Raw genomic sequence first — 22950 nt, 5'->3', positions numbered from 1 at the left:
GAGATGAGCTATGATTGGCTAAGGCTGCACCCCCCCCCCCCCCCTTCAGAACTCCAGACTGCATTTCCTGATTTTGGACTTCTTCCAGGCCAACAGGGCCTGGACAAGTAGGGAGACACCTAGTGGCAGCTTATTTAAACACAAATAAAATCTAGAAAACTTCATTTATTTATTTTTTAAATCAAAGTACATTTGGAAGATTTTTTATTTATTTACCCTACGGAGTGCAATAGCAAACATTTTTTTAATGAAAGGGCCCATTTGAGCAAATATATTTCTTCCCTCAGCATCGCCCGCACTGTACAGAAACACCAACGGTTATTGAGCGTGCTGGAAAGTATGGACAACGGGAAGCCCATCCGAGAATCTCGCGACTGTGACCTCCCATTGGTTGTTCGCCATTTTTATCATCATGCCGGTTGGGCTCAGCTCAGGGACACGGAAATGGCAAACTGGAAGCCTCTTGGTAGGTCAGATGTTATACGTTATAGCAGACTGTGTGTACATATAATATCTTTATTTGTTATATGGTTTTTCTGTCTTGGTTATAGGTGTTGTTGCTGCCATCGTTCCCTGGAATTTTCCTCTCATGTTACTGACGTGGAAGATATGTCCTGCTCTGGCCATGGGTATGATCACACATTATCTATTGTAGGAACAAAGAATGAGCAGAGGCCGCACTCACCATCCAGGTCTTTATTGCAGTCCGGTAACTCTAGCGGTCCCTGCCCTCCACCCTGCTCCCCTGCCTGTAACCACTGCTAGCGTTACCGGACTGTAATAAAGACCTGGATGGTGAGTGCGGCCTCTGCTCATTCTTTGTTCCTGCATTGTGCTTTCTCCTCGGCTACGCACCTCCGCTACAGGCTACATGTGAGTCCCATCCTGTGTGTCGTGTCGTACCATGCTCCATTGGCTGCTTAGTTTCATATGTCCCATCGCTTTCCCTTCTCCTGCTTACTGCTTATACATTATCTATTGTGCACCATAAATCACACCGCAGGCATCATATGAACTATGTATTATAGTTCAGTCTTATTTAATCCTTTGTCATTATGGTTTAGTTTCATTGAAAGTGAAAGGCATGCTCACCTATGTGATTTTTAGCATGTAGCCTAGTTTGTTTTCAGTAATTCAAAATACACTGTTAATACTACGATCAGTCTTCATGTGCTGTAAACTCATGTATTTCTTTTTACTTTAGGTAGGTCCCAGGCTGCTGCTACATAATATCTTATAGGAGGAGAAGCTAGCTACTTCCTTCCTCACTGACGTCTCTGTTTAGTTTACACTTCCCAGTTATGGTGCAGCCTTGTTATGTTTCTACTCTCCGGTAGCCGCAGCAGACCATGGTTTTCATTCTTGGTCAAAATCTGATATAGGCGGAAAATGAGCCAATGAGCTCACTCCAGATGACTCATTGAAATCAATGGGGTACAGCACTGATACAGCAGCAGGTGGTTTTAAAATTCTCCTGCTGGATCCAGCTGTCGGAGTGGAAATAAGATGTCAATGCACTCTTACAAAGGAGTGAAGACATCTGGTGTGTTTCAGATAAACAAATAGAGTAAAGATGTGGTCATTGCCATCAGATCATGGGTCATACTCCATAGATTCATTCAGTCAGAGGGAGGATCCACTTTTACTGACTCCCAGGGAGACTTGAGATAGAAAGATTAAGAGCAGGACTTGTAAGTGCTACTATGGCTGACAATGATAGCTTTCAGTCTCTTAGCTTAGAAAGATTGCACACCGTTACTAAACACAGTCAGGTTTTTGCTTAAGGTACAACATTTTTTAGCACTTAAGGTATACCCATGAAAAATGTCTGACAGCAATTTCTATCCCCTCTGGTGGGAAGGGCTGAGGCGAATATATTGCCCATTAGAGCAGAAGGGATGTCATCTTGGTGGGCAGCGGTTTGGACCCATTCCTTACCATTCCATTTCTTACTGGTTTAGGAGCCAGCAAGAAAAGCTTTGATAGACCTTAGTATAAAACCACCAAAAAAAAAGTAGGGCGCAACTCGCAACTAAATAATTTTATAGAGCATTGGCTACATGACTCTTAGTATTTGTCCTGCTCTGTTTGTCACAATCTCTTTAAATTGACATACATTTAATACTGTGTATGTCCTATTAGAGTATTTGCACTTCTAGGTAGCTACCTATAGGCAACACTAGAGTGACAGTTTTCTATATCCTGGAAAAGACCTAATTTGCCTACATTCAACTATTATGCATCTTATCATTCGGAATAAATCATACCAGAAGGTGGGGGATGTTGGGGTCCATATACCTCCTGTGATCTGTAGAACAAATTGTGTTGGTGAGCGGTAAAGCACATGCACTAGAGATATCTAGATAATAATCTGGAAAACCATTGTTTATTGTTCATAGTTCAGTGAATAAACTCTTGTTCTTTTCTTCCTTCTCATTCTCCAGGAAATACTGTAGTGTTGAAACCTGCCACTTACACACGGTTATCCGCACTTCTGCTGGCAGAGATTTGCGCGGAGGCTGGTCTACCCCCAGGAGTCTTCAATGTGGTTACCGGTAATGGAGCTTTTGGGGAAAAACTGGCTGTTCATCCTGATGTGGATAAAGTAGCATTTACCGGCTCCACCGAGGTAATGACCAAGACTGCAGATGTCATCGCTCATTAAAACTGCAGCAAATATGTCCCATTGGGATATTCCCTTTGTATTCAGTTTTCTGCAGAAGTAAGAAATACACAGCAAAATACAGCACTTGTGACCGTAGCCTAAAACTATATTTTCCCTGAAGGGGAAACGGGCAGCTGTCATTTCTTCTGTGATATCAGCTGACTGCTGGGGGTTAGAGAAGGCATTACTGGTTTAAGTGACTTCCAGGATGGCGCACAGTTAAGAAAAGGTTATCCAGATGTAACAACAAATCAATATTTCATGTAAATATGAAAAACCTTGTACTGTATATTATTAAAGGAAAATATTTATTTTCTCTTATGAGCAACTTTTTGTCCTCACTACTGTCTCATACACTGATCATTCTTTCTCAGTTCAATCCAAAATTCTAATTGAGAGACATCATCTCACTGAGGGATCAGCTTATTTTCTATCATATAGAAGTGTATGGGCAGAAGGAGGAGCAAGATGCTGGACAGAGGCAGAGATGTGTCTGTTGCTTTTAGTAATTGTTACTGTCTCATTCCAGTGTTGGATTTGCAGCTTATATTGCTCAGTTCTACTTTATAATGCCCTCCATTCTGCTTCTGAGGGTGTCATTTAGAGCTGTAGGGGGACAGGACCCTCTCTTCTGTGTATGGGAGACATTATAGCAGCTAGTCTACTCACACTTGTGCTGAGCTCATGGAAAGCTGACAATTGCTTGTAGACTGTAAACTGGTAAAAAATGCCGTATTCTTCATGTACACACACAAGACAGCTTATTCTGAACGCTTGTCTGAAAAATACAGATACTTCTCAAGCCTCTTGTTGGATTTTGACTTGCAGTCAATGTTAGATCATGAACATATCGATGTATCCCACCTATATATGCTGCTGAAGTTGCCAAAACTACTTCCGGCTACAGCTTTGCCAATGTTGTTGTTTATTATGGAGTCCGGTAAACAAGAAAAGGATAACGTACAAGCCTGACTCCAGTTATCAGATGTATTTTTCTTGACCTTCTTTTGCTAAATATACACATTTATAGTCTATGCGTAAATCACAAATACAATTCTGTGGTGTATTCCTAGCATTGGTATTTGATACTATAAAAGTGCAAAAGAGCAGCGTTACTCTATTTTGTGATGCACATAATGTGAGAATAACTTCAGTTTAGGAAACTTGTCAGAGGTTTCATGCTGCCCAAACCACTAGCAGAATGAAAAAGAAGGGAAGATGGATCCCGCCCCACTGTTAATTTGCTCAAATACACAGGTATTGCACAGTAGTTATCAGGGTGGTCACTGCAGCTGCTTTCTTCCTCATCAGCCTTTGGAAGAGATGCATCATTCAAGGCCGGCAGGCTAGAGAGCAGCAGAAGTGACTACCCTGATGACTACTTACTTGGGTCCTGGTGGCTTTTGAAACAGATTTTTCTGAAACATGCAAGCTTTTCAAAGTAAATCATACGGTGTTGGTATTGCACTCCCTGTCTCTATTTCATGAAGCCCATGGTTCGCGCAGAGTAAAACTGTGTTATAGGGCTATTCCGCCATTATACATCTTATCCCCTATCCAAAAGATAGGGGAATAGATGTATGATTTCAGGGGTCCCGCCGCTGGGGACCCCCGCGATCTCGATGCAGCCCCCGGCATTCTGTGCCGGGTACTGCCTCTGATACTGGGACTTAACATCATGGCCACTCCCCCTCCAGTCATGTCTATGGCTGTCACGCCCCCTCCCATAGACATGACTGAAGGGGGTGTGGCGTTACAGTCACATCCCCGTCTCGGAGCAGTGCCTGGCACAGAATGCCGGGGGCTGCACAGAGATCGCGGGGGTCCCCAGCGGCGGGACCCCTGCGATAATACATCTTATCCCCTATCCTTTGGATAGAGGATAAGATGTATAAAGCCGGAATAGTAAACCATATAAGGTAAACTTGTTGCTTTCTTTTTTAATCACGGTTCAGTATTGTGTTCTTCTTACGACAGGTTGGACGCATTTTACGTAGAGCAACAGCTGGCACTGGCAAGAAGTTGTCCCTGGAGCTTGGTGGCAAATCTCCATTTATTGTATTCGATACAGCCGACCTGGACAGTGCAGTAGAGGGGATTGTGGACGCCATTTGGTTTAATCAGGGCCAGGTAGGTTTATGTAATAAACTGAACATCATTGTTTGTTCTCAGAGGGACTTAATGCATATTACCGTGGTAAGAGACATTGTCATCTATGTTAAAGGGCTATTCCGCCCCTTAACATCTTATCACCTATCCAAAGGATAGGGCATAAGATGTCTGATCGCGTGGGTCCCGCCGCTGGTGCAACACCAGAGGCTCGTGACGTCACGGCCATGCCCCCTCAATGCAAGTCTATGGGAGGGGGCGTGGCAGCAGTCAGTCACGCCCTCTCCCATAGAATTGCATTGAAGGGGCATGTCATGAGGTCACGAGCCTCAGCCCCACATTGCCAGTCATCAGGCAGTTCGCTCCGTGCACCGGGTGTATGGGATGCCACAGCAAAGATCGGTGGGTCCCCAGCGGTGGGACCCCTGCGATCAGACATATTATGCCCTATCCTTTGGATAGGGGATAAGATGTTTAGGGGCAGATACCCCTTTAAAGAAGACTACGTTATTGCAATAGGGAGCACCTTTTTGCTTTTTGTGCCGCCGTATACGGAGAGCCGTAACTTTTTTAATTTTTGAGAGCTGTATGAGGGCTTATCTTTTGCAGGGTAAGCTTGGGGGTACATATGATTTTTTTTATAGTCTTTTTTCATTGAATGGAAATTTTTGCAGAACACTTTCAAAATCTAGAAGTCCATACTGGTCGTGTGCAGATCACACTGGTGTTGGTACATTACATCTATCAGAGTTCTCATGTAACAACATGTGTGGTCTCCATCCTCTAAAAGTAGACTGGGAACTTTAATGATTGTAAATTCAGTTTAGTTCATTGGATTACATTACTTTTGTATAATACAATGAATCTTTTTTTTTTATTTGCTGCAACTGGAAATACCCTTTCCTTCCCTACTTTAGTGTCTAAGCTGCAGTCATTGTTTGCACCAATATAAAATTGGCCTGTAACACACATTTCATCCAGGGACTCTTTAGCTAGTTCCTACCCAAGGCTGTCTCGCTTCTGTTTTCTGTCAGGAGCTCTAGGGACAGCCTTGTGGTTTTATCTTTGTAAAGGGTCACTGCCCCCCAAGCCTACATGACGTGATTTAGTGCTGAGCATATGGGATACAGACAGAGCCTTGATGAATAAACTTGCTAAACTAAACCACAGATTACTCTGACCCCAAACCAGAAGTGAGGAATAGAGAACCAAAGCGATCCATCATCTGTCCACCTCTCGTCCATCATTAGTTATGTGTTACTCAGAGGACTGCAATCTAGTGGGCTAAATAAAGTGGAAATGTGCTATATTAAATTTTTAACCCCTTATAGAGCACAAGCATAGTGTAATCATAGAAGCTTTGCCCACACTATCTGCTGCGGGTATCAGCTGTATATTACTGGTGACTCCTTACTGTAATCGCTGGGATCAGAGATATGTTTGATCCAGCCCACTTGACCTCCAGCTGTTTTTAAGACTACAACTCCCAGCACTGCCTCAGATATTAGAGGAAGAGGGCCACCTCTGTCACCCAAGTCAGTGCTTCTGCAACTTTATGGCAGTGCTCTGATAAGATGGAATTGGGCAGCAAGAGGCCTAAAATGGCCTAGTGTGTGTGTGTGTGTGTGTGTGTGTGTGTGTGTATAAATATATATATATATATATATATATATATATATATATATATACATAATAAAACAAGCCCTCATTAAGCTTTGTAAACAGTAAAAAAAAAATACAGATTGCGAAATGTGGCCAGAAAAAAACATGATTTTTTTTTTTTTTAATTAAACAGTTTTTATTGTGCAAAAGTAGTAAATTATATAAAGAAATGCAGTATCACCAAAAGGAAAGTAATCTGCAGAATAAAGTTAATATGCCATTGGTACCCCATGGTGAACGCTGTAAAATCAAATCCCCAAAGCAATTGCAGATTTGCTGATTTTTTTTTTTTCCCCCTCTAAAAATGTAATCATTGTTTTTCAGTATAATATTCTTTTTTATCCCAACGTGGTGACATAAACAAATACAACTAATTTCTGCTAAAACAGCCCTTCATAGGGCTATATAAATGGAAAAATTAAAAAAGGTATGGCTTTATGAATCTTTAGAAGATTACCTAAATGGCGCCATCATTCCATCCCAAATAGTTCCAACCTTAAAGAGGTACTCCGCCCCTAGACATCTTATCCGTTATCCAAAGGATAAGGAGATATGTCTGATCGCGGGGTCCTGCTGCTGGGGACCCCCACGTTCTTGGCTGCGGCACCCCAGACATCCAGTGCACAGAGCGAACTTCCCTCTGTGCCGGATGATTGGCGATGTGGGGCAGAGGCTCTTGATCTCACGGTCACTCCCCGCTCGTGACAACACGGCCATGCTCCCTCAATGCAAGTCTATGGGAGGGGGTGTGACGGCCGTCACGCCCCCTCCCATAGACTTGCATTGTGGGGGCGTGGCCATGACGTCACGAGCGGGACACGGCTGTGACATCACGAGCCTTCGGCACTGCACCAAACGCTCCAGATGAACGCTGGATGCAACACTGAGGTTGCGAGGGTCCCCAGTGGCGGGACCCCCGCGATCAGATATCTTATCCCCAATCCTTTGGATAGGGGATAAGATAGGGGATAAGATATCTAGGGGCAGAGTACCCACCCCTTTAAGGATTGAAGACTCAGAAAAGTTTACTGTACTTTGCCCTTGGCCTCCAAATATTACATAAGGCTGCATTCACTCTTCGTATTTACATAACGGGCCGGACCAACACTGACATCAGTTTACTTTAATGAGCCGACCGGAGTCAAACGGTGACTCCGGTCGGCTCATTTTTGATCCATATGCAGTTTCCTGACCGGACCTTAAACCGTAGTATACTACGGTTTTAGGTCCGGTAACAAAACTGGATACAGGTCAAAAGTGAGCCGACCGGAGTCGCCCGATTTGCCCCTTCCCCAGCCGGATCCGGCACCCGTAATGTTAAAACGAAGTGTGAATGCAGCCTAAGAGAGCAGCAGCACTGTGTGCAGGCAGTATGGAGGTGAGTGACTTACCAAGCTAAATGCGTACTGAAGTGCTCGTGCCATGTAGATCTTGTCTCTTTCCGTCAGCTGCATAGATATTGAATGGAGCAACAGTGAATATTGCGTTGCACAAATAATTTACTTATTTTTAAACAGGTTTGCAGCGCTGGCTCCCGGCTTCTTATGCAGGAGTCAATTGCTGAAGATTTGATCCACAGACTCAAGCAGAGGATGTCACACCTGAAGGTTGGGGACAGTCTAGATAAATGCATGGACATGGGTGCCCTGGTGGATGAAAGTCAGAAGAAAACAATCAATGAGTTTGTGGAAGAGGCGCGTTCAGAAGGGGCAGAGGTAAGTGATGGTGTTAAAATGCACTGATATTTTTATTAAGGACAGTCCTTCAGTCCTTCAAGGGCTTGTCTGACTTATGAAAACCTATTTTCTATCTATAACCATGTTACAAAAATACAATCATTGTCAAATTTAAAATCAATATAGCTGACATTATGGCTCAAATGGTACTTAAAGTGTAACAGTCATTTGACATGACATGTCAAAATTTTTCATCAGGCAAGGGCCATGGTGTTCAGACCACCACCAATCCCTAGAATGAGCCGTGAAGCATCCGGTTGAGCACTTTACTCCCTGGCTTGCTGCTGTAGATGGATTATATAGCAAATCAATGGAGCCTGTCTCCCTGCAGGAGACAGGCTCCATTGATTTGCTATATAATCCATCTTTATATCAGATATCAGCTAGGAAGTTAATAAATCCGTGTAGAATAATACAGTACCTAGAAGACAGAGGAGGGGGATGCAGCTGCAGTTTCTCTCAGAAACACTGTATGAGAGGCCACATACCATGAGATGGGATAGGGAGCAGGAGTGAGGAGACTGCATTAGATTCACATCTGGGGGAGGCCGTCCTCTACTGCTGTATTCTAAATAGTTTTGGTTCCATTCCATCTCATGCAGCTATTGCTTTCTATCTGACCCTCAGGTTTTCCAGGCTCCTGGCCCACTCCCTAAAAAAGGATTATACTACCTGCCAACCCTGATTACTGGTGTGGACACCACCTCTCGCTGTGTCAGAGAAGAGGTATGAGTGCCACTACTAATAGTTTCATATAAATGATCCAGATGTATATACAGTATGTCTGTGTATAACTAGTGTTGAATGGGCTGGTACATATACAGACTTTTTTGATGGTTCTGTTTTAACAGATTTTTGGACCTGTCTTGGTTGCAATGTCTTTCCGCACAGCTAAAGAATCCATTGCTCTTGGAAATAACACCCCATATGGATTGGCAGCAAGTGTCTGGACAGAAAATCTACCTCTAGCACTGGAAGTTGCTTTAAGGTGAATATTTGCTTTTTTATATGTTGCTCCCCCTCCATAATCCCTCTTTCATTTCTTTATCTTAATACACAACAAGTGATCAGAATAATATAAATACTAGTATTAGATATTTAAAGAGACTACAGTTAAATGGTCACTGCCATTTCAAACACCCTACCCTTCACGTGATAGTCTATGTGCCACCTAAGATATGTGTAAATAATTTACCAAAAATAGAGATAGGGAGAAGAAAGGGAGATAGGGAGAAGAAACTGCTCCAATTGGCTTTGCCAGAAGACAATTCCAAGTAATGGACACTTCTCTAGAAAATATATGACATTTTGAAGGTTTTTATCCATGCAAAGACCGATCAGCAACACATTTCAGGGGTATATTCCCCCTTCATCAGAGTGGCATAACACATATTAGTTAAATGACTCTATAAATATATACCCTTGCCGGGTATCATTTACTAAACCCACTCCACTGCGAGGAGAGCGCCACTGACTGCACCATTTCAACGGGAGAACTTTTGTCCTCCACCTGCATATAAATATATTCACACATATATGTATATACAGCACAAATATTCAGCCCTGTCATGTGTTTTTCGGCACTTTGTTTAAGCATATACACAATGTCATGTGACCAGTATGCGTAATGCCAATCTGACAAAGGAGGCAATGTACCCCCATAAATTGGGTTATTGCTTTCTTTATCTTGGTCTAAGATCTTTTAAACTTCACTGGAAAAGTGTCCATTGGGAACACGGGTCGTGGAGGGCATCCTGGTCAAAGCTCCTTGGCAATGTTACCTGATTGTACTCCTTCACATGGGTAAAAGACTTCTTATTACATTAATCCAAGGTGAGCCTTCAAACTCTACTGGGATAACAGAACTTAGAGGACCAAACAACCCACTTACACAGTATCACACGAGGAGCTGTCCCCCTCCCACCCCCTTTTTTATAATCCCTACAGCCATTTACAAACAAAGGCTTCTTACCCTAGAAAAAAATCTCTAAAGTACTGACCACTAGGTGTCTACTTCCTCTGCAATAAGTTGTCTATTGACTTGAAAATCCATCTCTAGTGACAGAAACAGCAAGACTGAGGTGGGGCTGGGGCTTAGCTAGCTAGTGGTATGTTCAGGAAAGGAAGCATGGCTGTGTACTTGCAACTGGTCAGCCCTGCTTGAAAGGTATATCAAGGCTTCGGTCCCATCTCAAGGAAAGCACAGCAAGTAAGGGGTTACACTAAGCACTGAACTTCTGCCTGGATGAGAGGAAATCCTTGATTTACACTACATGCATGGTACAACCATTACAAGTTCCTTTTTTATTTCTGCTCACACAGCACCTTAGAATGCCAGTGTATTAGTAACCCATGCTCCCTTCAGATGGTTACTACAGTAGTGTACTGTTTAAATTATCCCTCAACGCAGTGCTAGCCTGTTCAGTCCAGTGTGCTTTTACCAGCACTCATGGCTGAGCATTAAGGAATATAAGCTGTGCTGTGATTAGACAACTAAGGGAGGAAGTGCCTGTGTGTACTCCTGGTAAACAGCCGAGATCTGGTCCTGTCCTCTTGAAATGGAGAGAATGGGAAATAGCTGTGCACCATGGAGAGGACTCCCTGGGGGCTCAATAACAACAGTGTGAACACTAAAATCATCTTTTGTCACCACTCTGAAGGGTTCATCTAACAAAACCATATAGATTTTTTGAAGTCTGTTGAGACGACAGGTACACTTTAACCACTGTATTCTTCTTCCCTGTATTCACAAGAGTTCAGGGTCTCAGAAACCCTGAGAAAATTGTGTAAAGAGGAGGGGTATATTGCCAATAACTGCAAACCATAAAGTGTAATCCCTAGTTTCATCTCCCGACAAAAGCTGCAGTCCATGTGTGTGCTGCTGGGGGCACACAGGATTGTTGGCTGGCTGTTTTGACACAATTGAGGCTTCCAGTACTATATTTTCTCCCTATATTTTTCTCATATATTGTAATATGCAATATTTGCCTGTGGCGTAAATGTTTTTTGGGGTGAAAGAACCAAAAATATAACTTTGGGGGGCGTGGTCTGCATGGCGGTCTGAGAAGACGCGTGCGCAGAGAGCTCCTGCCATCCTGCTTTAATATCCTGTACTAACTCTTCCATCCTGAAGATCTGAGGGTATTACCCCCATCTTTTTACCCCCCCCCCCCCTGCATATTGGGTCACCTCCCGGTGGGGCTCTTTGGTGTGATGTATGACTTTGTGAGAGGGCGGGTAGCCCTGTGGGGAGTAGTCCCTGAAGCCACGGTCTTGCCTGACAGCTTCCTGCCCAGACTGCGATACCTGGCCCTGCGCTGGAGCGCTGATTCTCCCTACCTGCAAGGCTCCTGGTGGTTCTGGCCCCCTTACTCATCTGGAGCGGTGCAGAGAAGCTTGGTGGGACTAGTCCCCGCTGCCTCCCCGGCATGTCTGCCATCTTGAGGATCTGGCATCTGGGCCCGGCTGCTCGCCCCTGCTGCTGACGGAGCTGCAAGTGACTCCGGCGGAGGTGTGGACTTGGGCATCTGTTGCGGTTTGGGACTCCCGGTGAGTTTATTGCCATCTTGTCTGGCGGACCTGGAGTGGCGCAGGAGGTGAGGTGGGACTGCTGATGCGGTGTCGGACACCATTTTAGACCTCTTGGCGGCCCCAAGACTGCTGTCTGTGCCACTGGGAGAGCCTGCATAACGGGAGAGCCTGCTATTCTAGAGTGCCCCTTGCAGTGGTGAGGTGTTTCACCTGAACTGGAACTTCTGCTCTAACTGTCGACCCCCTGTACCTGCTTATCCTCATCCACCTGAGTGCCTGCTGGTTTTCTGCCTCCTTGGTGTTGGGAGTTCATTCTGTAACCTTCCCTGTCAGTAGAGGGGTGTGCTCCCCTATAGTGCTGCACTGTTATCTACTTGGATTACTCTTATTGGGGGCTGCTGAATAATTACTGGGGTGTTACAGTCCCACTCTCAGGGCCTGGTTATCTCCCTATCCCCCACACCTGCTGGACTGTCCTAGTGCTGTGTGTCTCTACCTATACCCTGTGTCTCCTACATTACATCCTGCTGTGTCCCTCTTCTATTACACTATATGGCTGCCAATAAAAAGATCAAGGATGGAGCTGGCATGTCTGCTAATCTGAGGAATAAACTGGCACTGCAGCAGGATGTGGCAGCTAAATTGGAGAAGTTTGCTCTGCGGTCCCCCTGCCCACATTCTCCTGATCATAGCGGAGCCCGTCTACTAATGGCTGCTGTTGGGTCTCCGTCGGATCCTATGGAGGATTATGATGACTTCTTGCAAGCCTCTGTCTCGACTTTGCAGGTTTCCCTGCCTGGCACACCGTCTGCTGCGGCGGCTGCCTCAACTCGGCCTCCTGCTGAACCTACTCTGGCTGCTGTCTTTCCTGAGATTCAAAGATGTAACATGACTCTCTCTCAACTGACTACTCAAGTGGGAACTGTGCAGTATTACATCTCTCTCATCCGCCACGACTTGCAGAAAGTGACGGATCGGTCCTCTGAGGCGGAGAGCAGGATAAGTGATGTGGAGGATGCGGTTTTCCCTCTGGTGCGCGGTTCTACTAGACATGGTCAGGACATTGCCCTCCTAAAAGCTAAAGCTGATGACCTGAAAAACAGATTACGCAGAAATAACGTGCATATTGTGGGTCTCCCAGTGAAGTGCGAGGGGCGGTAGCCCACAAAATATATGGAAACCTGGCTCAAGAATTTGTTTGGGGATGACAACCTGACTGTTACGCCGAGCGCTCCGGGTCCCCGCTCCTCCCCGGAGCGCTCGCTACACTCTCGTTACTGCAGCGCCCCGGTCAGATCCACTGACCGGGTGCGCTGCGATACCGCCTCCAGCCGGGATGCGATTCGCGATGCGGGTGGCGCCCGCTCGCGATGCGCACCCCGGCTCCCGTACCTGACTCGCTCTCCGTCGGTCCTGTCCCAGCGCGCGCGGCCCCGCTCCCTAGGGCGCGCGCGTGCCGGGTCTCTGCGATTTAAAGGGCCACTGCGCCGCTGATTGGCGCAGTGGTTCTAATTAGTGTGTTCACCTGTGCACTCCATATATATACCTCACTTCCCCTGCACTCCCTCGCCGGATCTTGTTGCCCTTGTGCCTAGTGAAAGCGTTCCCTTGTGTGTTCCTAGCCTGTGTTCCAGACCTCCTGCCGTTGCCCCTGACTACGATCCTTGCTGCCTGCCCCGACCTTCTGCTACGTCCGACCTTGCTTCTGTCTACTCCCTTGTACCGCGCCTATCTTCAGCAGTCAGAGAGGTTGAGCCGTTGCTAGTGGATACGACCTGGTCACTACCGCCGCAGCAAGACCATCCCGCTTTGCGGCGGGCTCTGGTGAATACCAGTAGTGACTTAGAACCGATCCACTAGCACGGTCCACGCCAATCCCTCTCTGGCACAGAGGATCCACCTCCTGCCAGCCGGCATCGTGACACTGACCCCTCTCTCCTCTCCTACTAGACCCTTCCCGCCTGGGGGTCCACCCCGGTCTATGCTTGTGAAACTCCTACATTACCGGGATCGGGACTTGTTTCTACGGCTTGCCAGAGAGAAACAGCCCATCAATGTGGATGGCCATGTTATTTCCTTCTTCCCTGACTTCTCGACGGAGGTGCAGAAGTGTGCCTCATTTATGGATGTCAAGAAACGACTGCGGGCCTTGGAGGTCCAATACTCTGTTGTATCCGGCTAGACTTTGTGTGGTGGCTATTAGTACTACTTACTACTTCGAGGGAGTGGATGCGGCCGTCCGCTTTTTGGACGCTCACGAGTCTCAGTTGAGCCATTTTTTCCATTATGTTTTTTCATCGGACGGGGTACATTTTCTGCAGGGTACTGTTGTATGCCTATTTTTCGAGTGGGAGGTTGCTGGTTATTATTGTTTTATGGGGATTGTACAACTGTTTTATGGCAATGATGGGTATCCTACTGTTTCATTGCAGGAGTGTTTTCACTGCTTACTCGGTTATGTTTGGCTGGTTGATTGCATTCTTGCTGTATGTTTTCACTCTAGTCTGCACTTTTTCCATTCTGTATCGCGGGATGGCTATACCAGTGTGTTTTGGAGTGTTGCTGATTATTGTGAACATATTGGCGCCCCTTGGTACTGCATGCCACGGTTTGGTGAGTGGCTGAGTGTTTTGTATTTTGACTTGGGGTGTCTGTCTAGTTTGTTTTCAGTCTCTTCCTCCTTCATAGTATGTTGCTTGTCTCTGTTGATTGTGGGTGTGTTTGCTGACCTCCTCTGGGGCTTTGAGGCCTCTTGTGTTCATTTCTGGATTTCCCTACTTAATGGCAGTATTTAACATTGTGGGGTGGAATGTCCAAGGACATGGGGATGTCACTAAACGTTATGCCATCTTTAATTCGGTGAGACAGTTCCTACCTGCTGTACTTTGTCTTACAGAGATCCATTTGACGGCAGAAACTACTGCGGTCCTGCATAGAGCATTGGTTGGTTATTCTTTTCATTCCACCTACTCTTCTCATGCCAGGGGAGTTAGTATACTAGCTCATAAATCCATTCCCTTTAAGGCGGTCTCATCTGTTATTGTGTTGCGTTTTATATGTTTGGTCTGTGAAGTGTCTCACCGAACACTTATTATTGTGGGAGTGTATATCCCTCCTCCGTATAGTGGAGCTGTGTTACACCATATTTTATCTATAGTTTCTGTGTTTCCTGTGGCTCCTATCCTTCTGTGCGGGGATTTTAACCCCTTAAGGACGCAGGACGTAAATGTACGTCCTGGTGCGGTGGTACTTAACGCACCAGGATGTACATTTACGTCTTAAGCATAACCGCGGGCATCGGAGCGATGCCCGTGTCATGCGCGGCTGATCCCGGCTGCTGATCGCAGCCAGGGACCCGCCGGCAATGGCCGACGCCCGCGATCTCGCGGGCGTCCGCCATTAACCCCTCAGGTGCCGGGATCAATACAGATCCCGGCATCTGCGGCAGTGCGCGATTTGAATGAATGATCGGATCGCCCACAGCGCTGCTGCGGGGATCCGATCATTCATAACGCCGCACGGAGGTCCCCTCTCCTTCCTCCGTGCGGCTCCCGGCGTCTCCTGCTCTGGTCTGTGATCGAGCAGACCAGAGCAGAAGATGACCGATAATACTGATCTGTTCTATGTCCTATACATAGAACAGATCAGTATTAGCAATCATGGTATTGCTATGAATAGTCCCCTATGGGGACTATTCAAGTGTAAAAAAATTTAAAAGTTAAAGTAAAAAAAAAGTGAAAAATCCCTTTCCCCAATAAAAAAGTAAAACGTCCGTTTTTCCCTATTTTACCCCCAAAAAGCGTAAAAAATTTTTTTTATAGACATATTTGGTATCGCCGCGTGCGTAAATGTCCGAACTATTAAAATAAAATGTTAATGATCCCGTACGGTTAACGGCGTGAACGAAAAAAAAAAAAAGTCCCAAATTCCTACTTTTTTAATACTTTTTATTAAAAAAAAAATTATAAAAAATGTATTAAGTTTTTTATATGCAAATGTGGTATCAAAAAAAAGTACAGATCATGGCGCAAAAAATGAGCCCCCATACCGCCGCTTATACGGAAAAATAAAAAAGTTAGGGGTCATCAAAATAAAGGGATTATAAACGTACTAATTTGGTTAAAAAGTTTGTGATTTTTTTTAAGTGCAACAATAATATAAAAGTATGTAATAATGGGTATCATTTTAATCGTATTGACCCTCAGAATAAAGAACACACGTCATTTTTACCATAAATTGTACGGCGTGAAAACGAAACCTTCCAAAATTAGCAAAATTGCGTTTTTCGTTATAATTTCCCCACAAAAATAGTGTTTTTTGGTTGCGCCATACATTTTATGATATAATGAGTTATATCCTTACAAAGGACAACTGGTCGCGCAAAAAACAAGCCCTCATACTAGTCTGTGGATGAAAAATATAAAAGAGTTATGATTTTTAGAAGGCGAGGAGGAAAAAATTTAAACGTAAAAATTAAATTGTCTGAGTCCTTAAGGCCAAAATGGGCTGAGTCCTTAAGGGGTTAATCAGGTTTTAGACACCTCCCTGGACAGATTTTGGCGCTCAGGGTTCCTCCTTCTGGGCCTACTGGCCTTGCTAAACTGCTGGATGAGGTTGACTTACTGGATTTGTGGCTCCATCGCAATCCAACTGCTAAACAATATTCATGCTACTCTGCCACCCATGGGACCCTTTCCAGAATTGATCTTGCTATTGGAGATGTGGGCATGGTGGGTCTGGTGCAGGAGGTGGAATATCTGGCGCGGGGTCTCTCTGATCACTCCACGATCCGTTTGAAATTGCATGTGGCTTGGGATGTTGGGGAGGGGCACCCACTGTGGAGGCTGAATCTGTTCTGGCTGCAAATGCTAACTACTGCGGAGATTGTATCTGTAGAACTCAGGAATTTTCTTGAGCTTAATGCCGGCTTGGCTTCGGTCTCAACAGTCTGGGACTCCCTTAAGGCGTACTTACGTGGCCTCTTTATATGTGATATTAGTATCCATAAATCCTTTACGAGAGAAAAGGGGGACAGGTTGCGTGCTGCGGTGGTTGGGGCTGAATGTGCCTATGTTTTGGCTCCTTCTTCAGTGACTAAATTGGATTGGTTACAAGCCCAGAGTGCTTATACTGCCTACCAAGAAGAGGCTGCTGAACACAAACTTTTTTTTACTAAACAGCGCTATTTTGAATGCGGTGAGGGCATAGGAAAATTGTTGGCCTCTGTTGCTCATGCTCAACAAGGGGTTACGTACATTGGTTGTCTGAGGGATGTTTGGGGGAGGGAAGTTACGGAAGATAAAGACATCTTACAGGTGATGCTTGATTTCTACGAAGACGCATACTCGTCCAAGACTACTTGTTAAGAGGTGGACTTGGAGGACTATGTCAGACAGGTTTCCCTACCCTTTCTTTCTCCGGAGTAGAGGGGCGAGCTGGACCTGCCTATTTCTTTGGCGGAATTGGAACTGGCTCTGAAGTATGCCGCCAATGAAAAGTCCCCGGGCCCCGATGGTCTACTGAGTGAGGTTTATAAACAATTTCAGGGGGTCCTTTTGCCGCAGCTGCAGCAGGTTTTTTAGACAGCGGTGGAGGAGAGTGCTTTGCCCCGCTCCATGATGGAAGCGATAGTTGTGCTTCTTCCAAAACCTGGTAAGAACCTGCTACAGTGGGGATCAAAAGTTTGGGCACCCCAGGTAAAAAAAAATTATTAATGTGCATAAAGAAGCCAAGGAAAGATGGAAAAATCTCCAAAAGGCATCACATTACAGATTAGACATTCTTATAATATGTCAACAAAAGTTAGATTTTATTTCCATCAATTACATTTTAAAAATAACAGAAAAAAAATGGCATCTGCAAAAGTTTGGGCACCCTGCAGAATTTATAGCATGCACTGCCCCCTTTGCAAAGGTGAGACCTGCCAGTGTCATGAATTGTTCTCAATCATCATCTGGGAAGACCAGGTGATGTCAATCTCAAAGGTTTTAAATGCCCAGACTCATCTGACCTTGCCCCAACAATCAGCACCATGGGTTCTTCTAAGCAGTTGTCTAGAAATCTGAAACTGAAAATAGTTGATGCTCACAAAGCTGGAGAAGGCTATAAGAAGATAGCAAAATGTTTTCAGATGTCAATATCCTCTGTTCGGAATGTAATTAAGAAATGGCAGTCATCATGAACAGTGGAAGCTAAAGCAAGATCTGGAAGACCAAGAAAATATCAGACAGAACAGCTCGCAGGATTGTGAGAAAAACTATTCAAAACCCACGTTTGGACAATCCCTCCAGAAAGATCTGGCAGACACTGGAGTTGTGGTACACTATTCCACTATAAAGAGATACTTGTACAAATATGGTCTTCATGGAAGAGTCATCAGAAGAAGACCTCTTCTACGTCCTCACCACAAAAATCAGCATTTGAACTTTGAAAATGAACATATAGACAAGCCTGATGCATTTTGGAAACCAGTTCTGTGGACCAATGAGGTTAAAATTGAACTTTTTGGCCGGAATGAGCAAAGGTACTTTTGGAGAAGAAGGGGAACAGAATTTAATGAAAAAGAACTTCTGTCCAACTGTTAAGCATGGGAGTGGATCAATCATGCTTTGGGGTTGTATTGCAGCCAGTGGCACAGGGAACATCTCACGAGTAGAAGGAAAAATGGATTCAATAAAATTTCAGCAAATTTTGGATGCTAACTTGATTCCATCTGTGAAAAAGCTGAAGTTAAAGAGAGGATGGCTTCTACAAATGGATAATGATCTTAAACACACCTCGGAATCCACGGGGGATTACATCAAGAGGCGTAAACTGAAGGTTTTGCCATGGCCTTCACAATCTCCTGACCTCAACATAATTGAAAATCTATGAATAGACCTTAAAAGAGCAGTGCTTGACAGACAGCCCAGAAATCTCAAAGAACTGGAAGACTTTTGTAAGGAAGAGGGGACAAAGATACCTCAAACAAGAATTGAAAGACTCTTGGCTGGCTACAAAAAGTGTTTACAAGCTGTGATACTTGCCAAAGGGGGCAGTACAAGATATTAACTCTGCAGGGGGCCTAAACTTTTGCAGACACCATTTTTTTTTCTGTTATTTTGAAAGTGTAAATGATGGAAATAAAATCTAACTTTTGTTGACATTATAAGAATGTCTAATCTGTAATTTGATGCCTTTTGGAGATTTTTCCATCTTTCCTTGGCTTCTTTATGCACATTAATACAAATTTTTATCTGGGGTGCCCAAACTTTTGACCCCCACTGTATGTGCAGGCTCCTACAGGCCTATTTCTCTATTATGTGCAGATGTGAAGCTGCTGGCTCGGGTACTCGCTAACAGGTTGGCTAAGTTAGTTTTATCATTGGTACATGGGGATCAGACTGGCTTTATGCCGGGCAAATCTACAGTTGATAATATTTGTAGGGTCTATCCAGGGGTGTGGAAATTTATTACAAAACTAATTATCCACGGGACTAAAATGGAGCAAAATCTACTTGACCCCATGACGATCCACTTTTCCGGGCCAATTTTCGCTTTTACACTCTCTCTCGTTTTTCCTCCTTGCCATGTAATAGCCATAAATAACTACTATAATGATACCTTTTAATTTTTCCATAACACCTGCTCCGAAACAAAAAAAATATTGGTGAAGTGAAATTGAAATAGTAAAAGATAATTTTGCAAATGTATTGGTTTTCTTTTCTGTGCCATTTACCTTGTGGTTGAGCTAACGTGTTAATTTGTACCAGATTTGTACCAGATTTGTATAGTTTCTGTCATGTTTTACTAATTTAAAAAAAAATCTGAACTTTTTTAATTGCTTTTTTCTGACCCCTGTAGCTGCTCCTTTTTTTTCTGCATACAAGGCTGTATGAGGGCTAATTTTTTGCGCCATAATCTGTTTTTTGTAATGGTACTATTTTGGTATTGATCTGAATTTTTAGGGCAGATTTGATGCTCAGGATTTTATGCTACAGATTTCACTGTAAACTGAATGACTTGAAATCCTGCGCATCAAATCTGCGCAGAATACTGTACATGTGAATAGACCCTTAATCGCTTTTTTTCTGGGATATTATAAAAAATGCAATTCTGTGGTTTGGTATATATATATATATATATATATATATATATATATATATATATATATATAATTTTTTTTTATTTTATTTTTTTCCATTTGTTATTTACCATACAGGATACATAATGTTATATTTTAATAGTTCAGTTAGTACAGTTACGCACGCAGCGATACAAAATATGTTTATTTTTACTATGTTTACATGTTTTTATATAGGAAAAGGGGGTGATTTGAACTTTTAATATTGAAAGGGTTAATGTGTCTTTTAAACTTTTATTAAAACATTTTTATTTATTTATTTTTTTTACACTTTATTAGTCCCTTAGGGGACTTTTAGGAGCAATCATTAGATTCCTCATACAGATCAATAGAGTTCTATTGAACTCCATTGATCTGTGTGCTCTGTGATCCATTGATAGAGCCTAGTCCAGCCAGGCTCTATCAATGACAGAGCCATGGAACAGCAGGGAACAGAGGTAAGCCCTCCGGCTACCTGTGTAGTGGATCGACCACCCCCACGCGATCGCGCTGCGGGGGAGGCGATCCACCCCACTAGCCCACCAGGGAGCATTCACATGTCCCTTTAGCCGCCGCTGTCAGCTTTGACAGCGGCGATCTAAAGGTTGAATAGCCAGCCGCGGCGATCGCCGCATGCTGGCTATTGGCAGCGGCCCCCAGCTACTTAGAACAGTCGGGGGCTGCTGAGTACAGAGCGGGCAGGAGTCGGGAGCCCGCTCCATACAGACTTCTGAGCGCCGCCGTGCATGTCAGGTCCGGCCCTGCTTGCCCGAAGCCAGGCTAAGGACCTCAAAAGTTCATCTGCCTGGCGCCCGGAACTGCGTGTCCTGGGCGTCGGGCGATAGGAATTCCACATCTCTGTCTATCTCAACATGCAGATTACTTCGGAGGGGGCTGGTGCTATATTGCTTTTTTTCATTGGACGCTGCCAAGGCGTTTCATAGCGTTGAATTGAATTAACTGTGGAGGGTGATGAGCTATATGGGTTTTGAACCTAGGTTTCTCTCATATGTCCAGTTGTTGTATCGGGACCCTGTTGCCCGACTTAAAAGGAACGGCCAGCTATCTCAGTCATTTAGGTTGCAGAGAAGCAGGCGGAAGGGATGTCCCCTCTGCTCTTTGCCTTGGCTATTGAGCCTTTGGCTTGTCTTATTAGATCTTCTGTAGATGTCTACTGGTTCAGATACGGGTTCATTGAGGAGCAGATTGCACTCTATGCAGATGACATGCTGTTGTTTTTGGGGGATACAGCCCTTTCCCTGGCACCTGCTATGTCTCTTATATCTGAATTTGGGTTATACTCGGGTCTGCTGATTAACTGGGACAAATCTGTGCTGATGCCTCTTGATCTCTTTCCTGACATTCCTCAAATTGCTACCTCTAGGTTACAGGGGGTGACTAGTTTTAAGTATCTGGGCAATAGTATTACTCCCTCCCTTCATGATTTCATTCTTTGTAACCTAACACTTCTACTGGACAGGAGTTCCCAGAAGGTGGCAGTATGGTGTAGACTCCCGCTCTCGGTGATTGGCTGGACTAACTTGGCTAAAATGGTGTTGAGGCCGCAATTATTGTATGTTCTACAAAATTTGTGAATTGCAATTGCCCACTTTCAACATATTCAGTGCCTCTTCAGGCAACTGGTCTGGGGGGGCGGGGTTTGCTCTGCCAGGATACGACTGGAAATACTTCAAAGGGGGAAGTCTTCTGGCAGATTCGCCCTTCCTAATCCCTGGTTATTTTATATTTTCTAGCCTCCCAATTGCACATCAACTTCGGGGTTGGGCGCATACTCACACATTGAGTCCCACGGGACAGTTGTTCAGGGCCAGACATGGGGGTTGGGTCCCGCTTCACATGCTTGAGATTGGTACCCTTACTAGACCTCCTGACTCCTCTCACACTACCCATCTTCTCTGCAGGCTCTGGGGTCACACGTGTAAACTGCTGGGAATTACTGGTTGCACTAAATTTACTCCACTGTGGCATAACCCTGGCCTGCCTGATTTCTATTCTTTTCTAGACGCTGGTTTCTGGGAGTGGAAGGGACTGTTTAGTTTGGAGCAATTGGCTGTTCAGGGTGTGGTCCAGTCCTTTGTGGTCTTACAGGAGGAGTTTGCTTTGCCTCATTCCTCCTTTTATAGGTATATACAGCTTTGTCATGTCTATGAAATGCAATGTAGGTCCCTTTCATTGGCAATTCATTCTAATGGGGTACTGGACTCGGTGGTCATTAAAAGGGAGTCAGCTGGGATCATTTTGTGGCTTTATGGGGAACTGTTGAGCTTTCATCATGAAAAATTCCCCCTAACTGTCCATAGCAAATGGTAGCGGGATATCGGAGTTATGACTGATGAGGAATGGTCCACGGTATTGGCTCTGACCACATTTCTGTAAATAACTCTATTGTGGTAGGCTGGAGGCTCATCTGGCGCACATGATCTTGAATTGCCCCCTTTTAGATACCTATTGGAAAGCAGTACTTGATCTTATCCGAGCAGTGTATGGGGTGACGTTATCTCTGCTTCCTAAGGTGTGTCTGCTTAGTCTTATTGTTTGTGGTCCGGAACCCTCCATGGTGTAGATTGGCATGCTAATGTATCTTATCTCAGGCCTGGAAACTGATTGCACAATACTGGATTAGGCCCACTCTTCCAGATGTGTCGGATTTGATTGCACGGGTTCAGTTTATAGTCAGATTGGAGAAAGGGATCTACCTTAACCCCTTAAGGACCAGGCCCATTTTGGCCTTAAGGACCAGACCAATTTTATTTTTGCATTTTCGTTTTTTTCCTCCTCGCCTTCTAAAAATCATAATTCTTATATTTCCATCCACAGACCCATATGAGGGCTTGTTTTTTTTTGCATATTACTTTGTAATTACATCACTTATTTTACCATAAAATGTATGGCGCAACCAAACAAATATTTTTTATGTGGGAAAATTGAAAAGAAAACCGCAATTTAGCAAATTTTGAAAGGTTTTGTTTTCACGCTGTACACTTTCCGGTAAAAATTACATGTTTTCTTTATTCTGTGGGTCAATATGATTAAAATGATACCTATGTTATATGCTTTTCTATAATTGTACCGCTTAAAAAAAATCTCAAACCATTTTAACAAAATTGGTATGTTTGAAATGGCCC

At 44.3% G+C, this 22950-nt stretch overlaps 1 protein-coding gene across 3 annotated transcripts in view; it reads left to right on the top strand.

Annotated features, from left to right (window-relative positions):
- Positions 1–22950, top strand: part of ALDH16A1 (aldehyde dehydrogenase 16 family member A1) — a 120775-nt gene that overhangs the window by 40114 nt on the left and 57711 nt on the right. For all 3 annotated transcript variants that reach the window (XM_056544378.1, XM_056544380.1, XM_056544379.1), the window contains 7 exons: positions 288–466; positions 552–629; positions 2445–2629; positions 4643–4795; positions 7954–8151; positions 8800–8898; positions 9024–9160. In XM_056544378.1, coding sequence (XP_056400353.1) covers positions 288–466; positions 552–629; positions 2445–2629; positions 4643–4795; positions 7954–8151; positions 8800–8898; positions 9024–9160 — 1029 coding nt within the window. The remainder of the gene's footprint in view (positions 1–287; positions 467–551; positions 630–2444; positions 2630–4642; positions 4796–7953; positions 8152–8799; positions 8899–9023; positions 9161–22950) is intronic.

Source organism: Hyla sarda, chromosome 10 (genome assembly GCF_029499605.1).
Source record: "Hyla sarda isolate aHylSar1 chromosome 10, aHylSar1.hap1, whole genome shotgun sequence".
Lineage (NCBI taxonomy): Eukaryota > Metazoa > Chordata > Amphibia > Anura > Hylidae > Hyla > Hyla sarda.
This window is presented reverse-complemented; position numbering and strand designations above follow the sequence as displayed.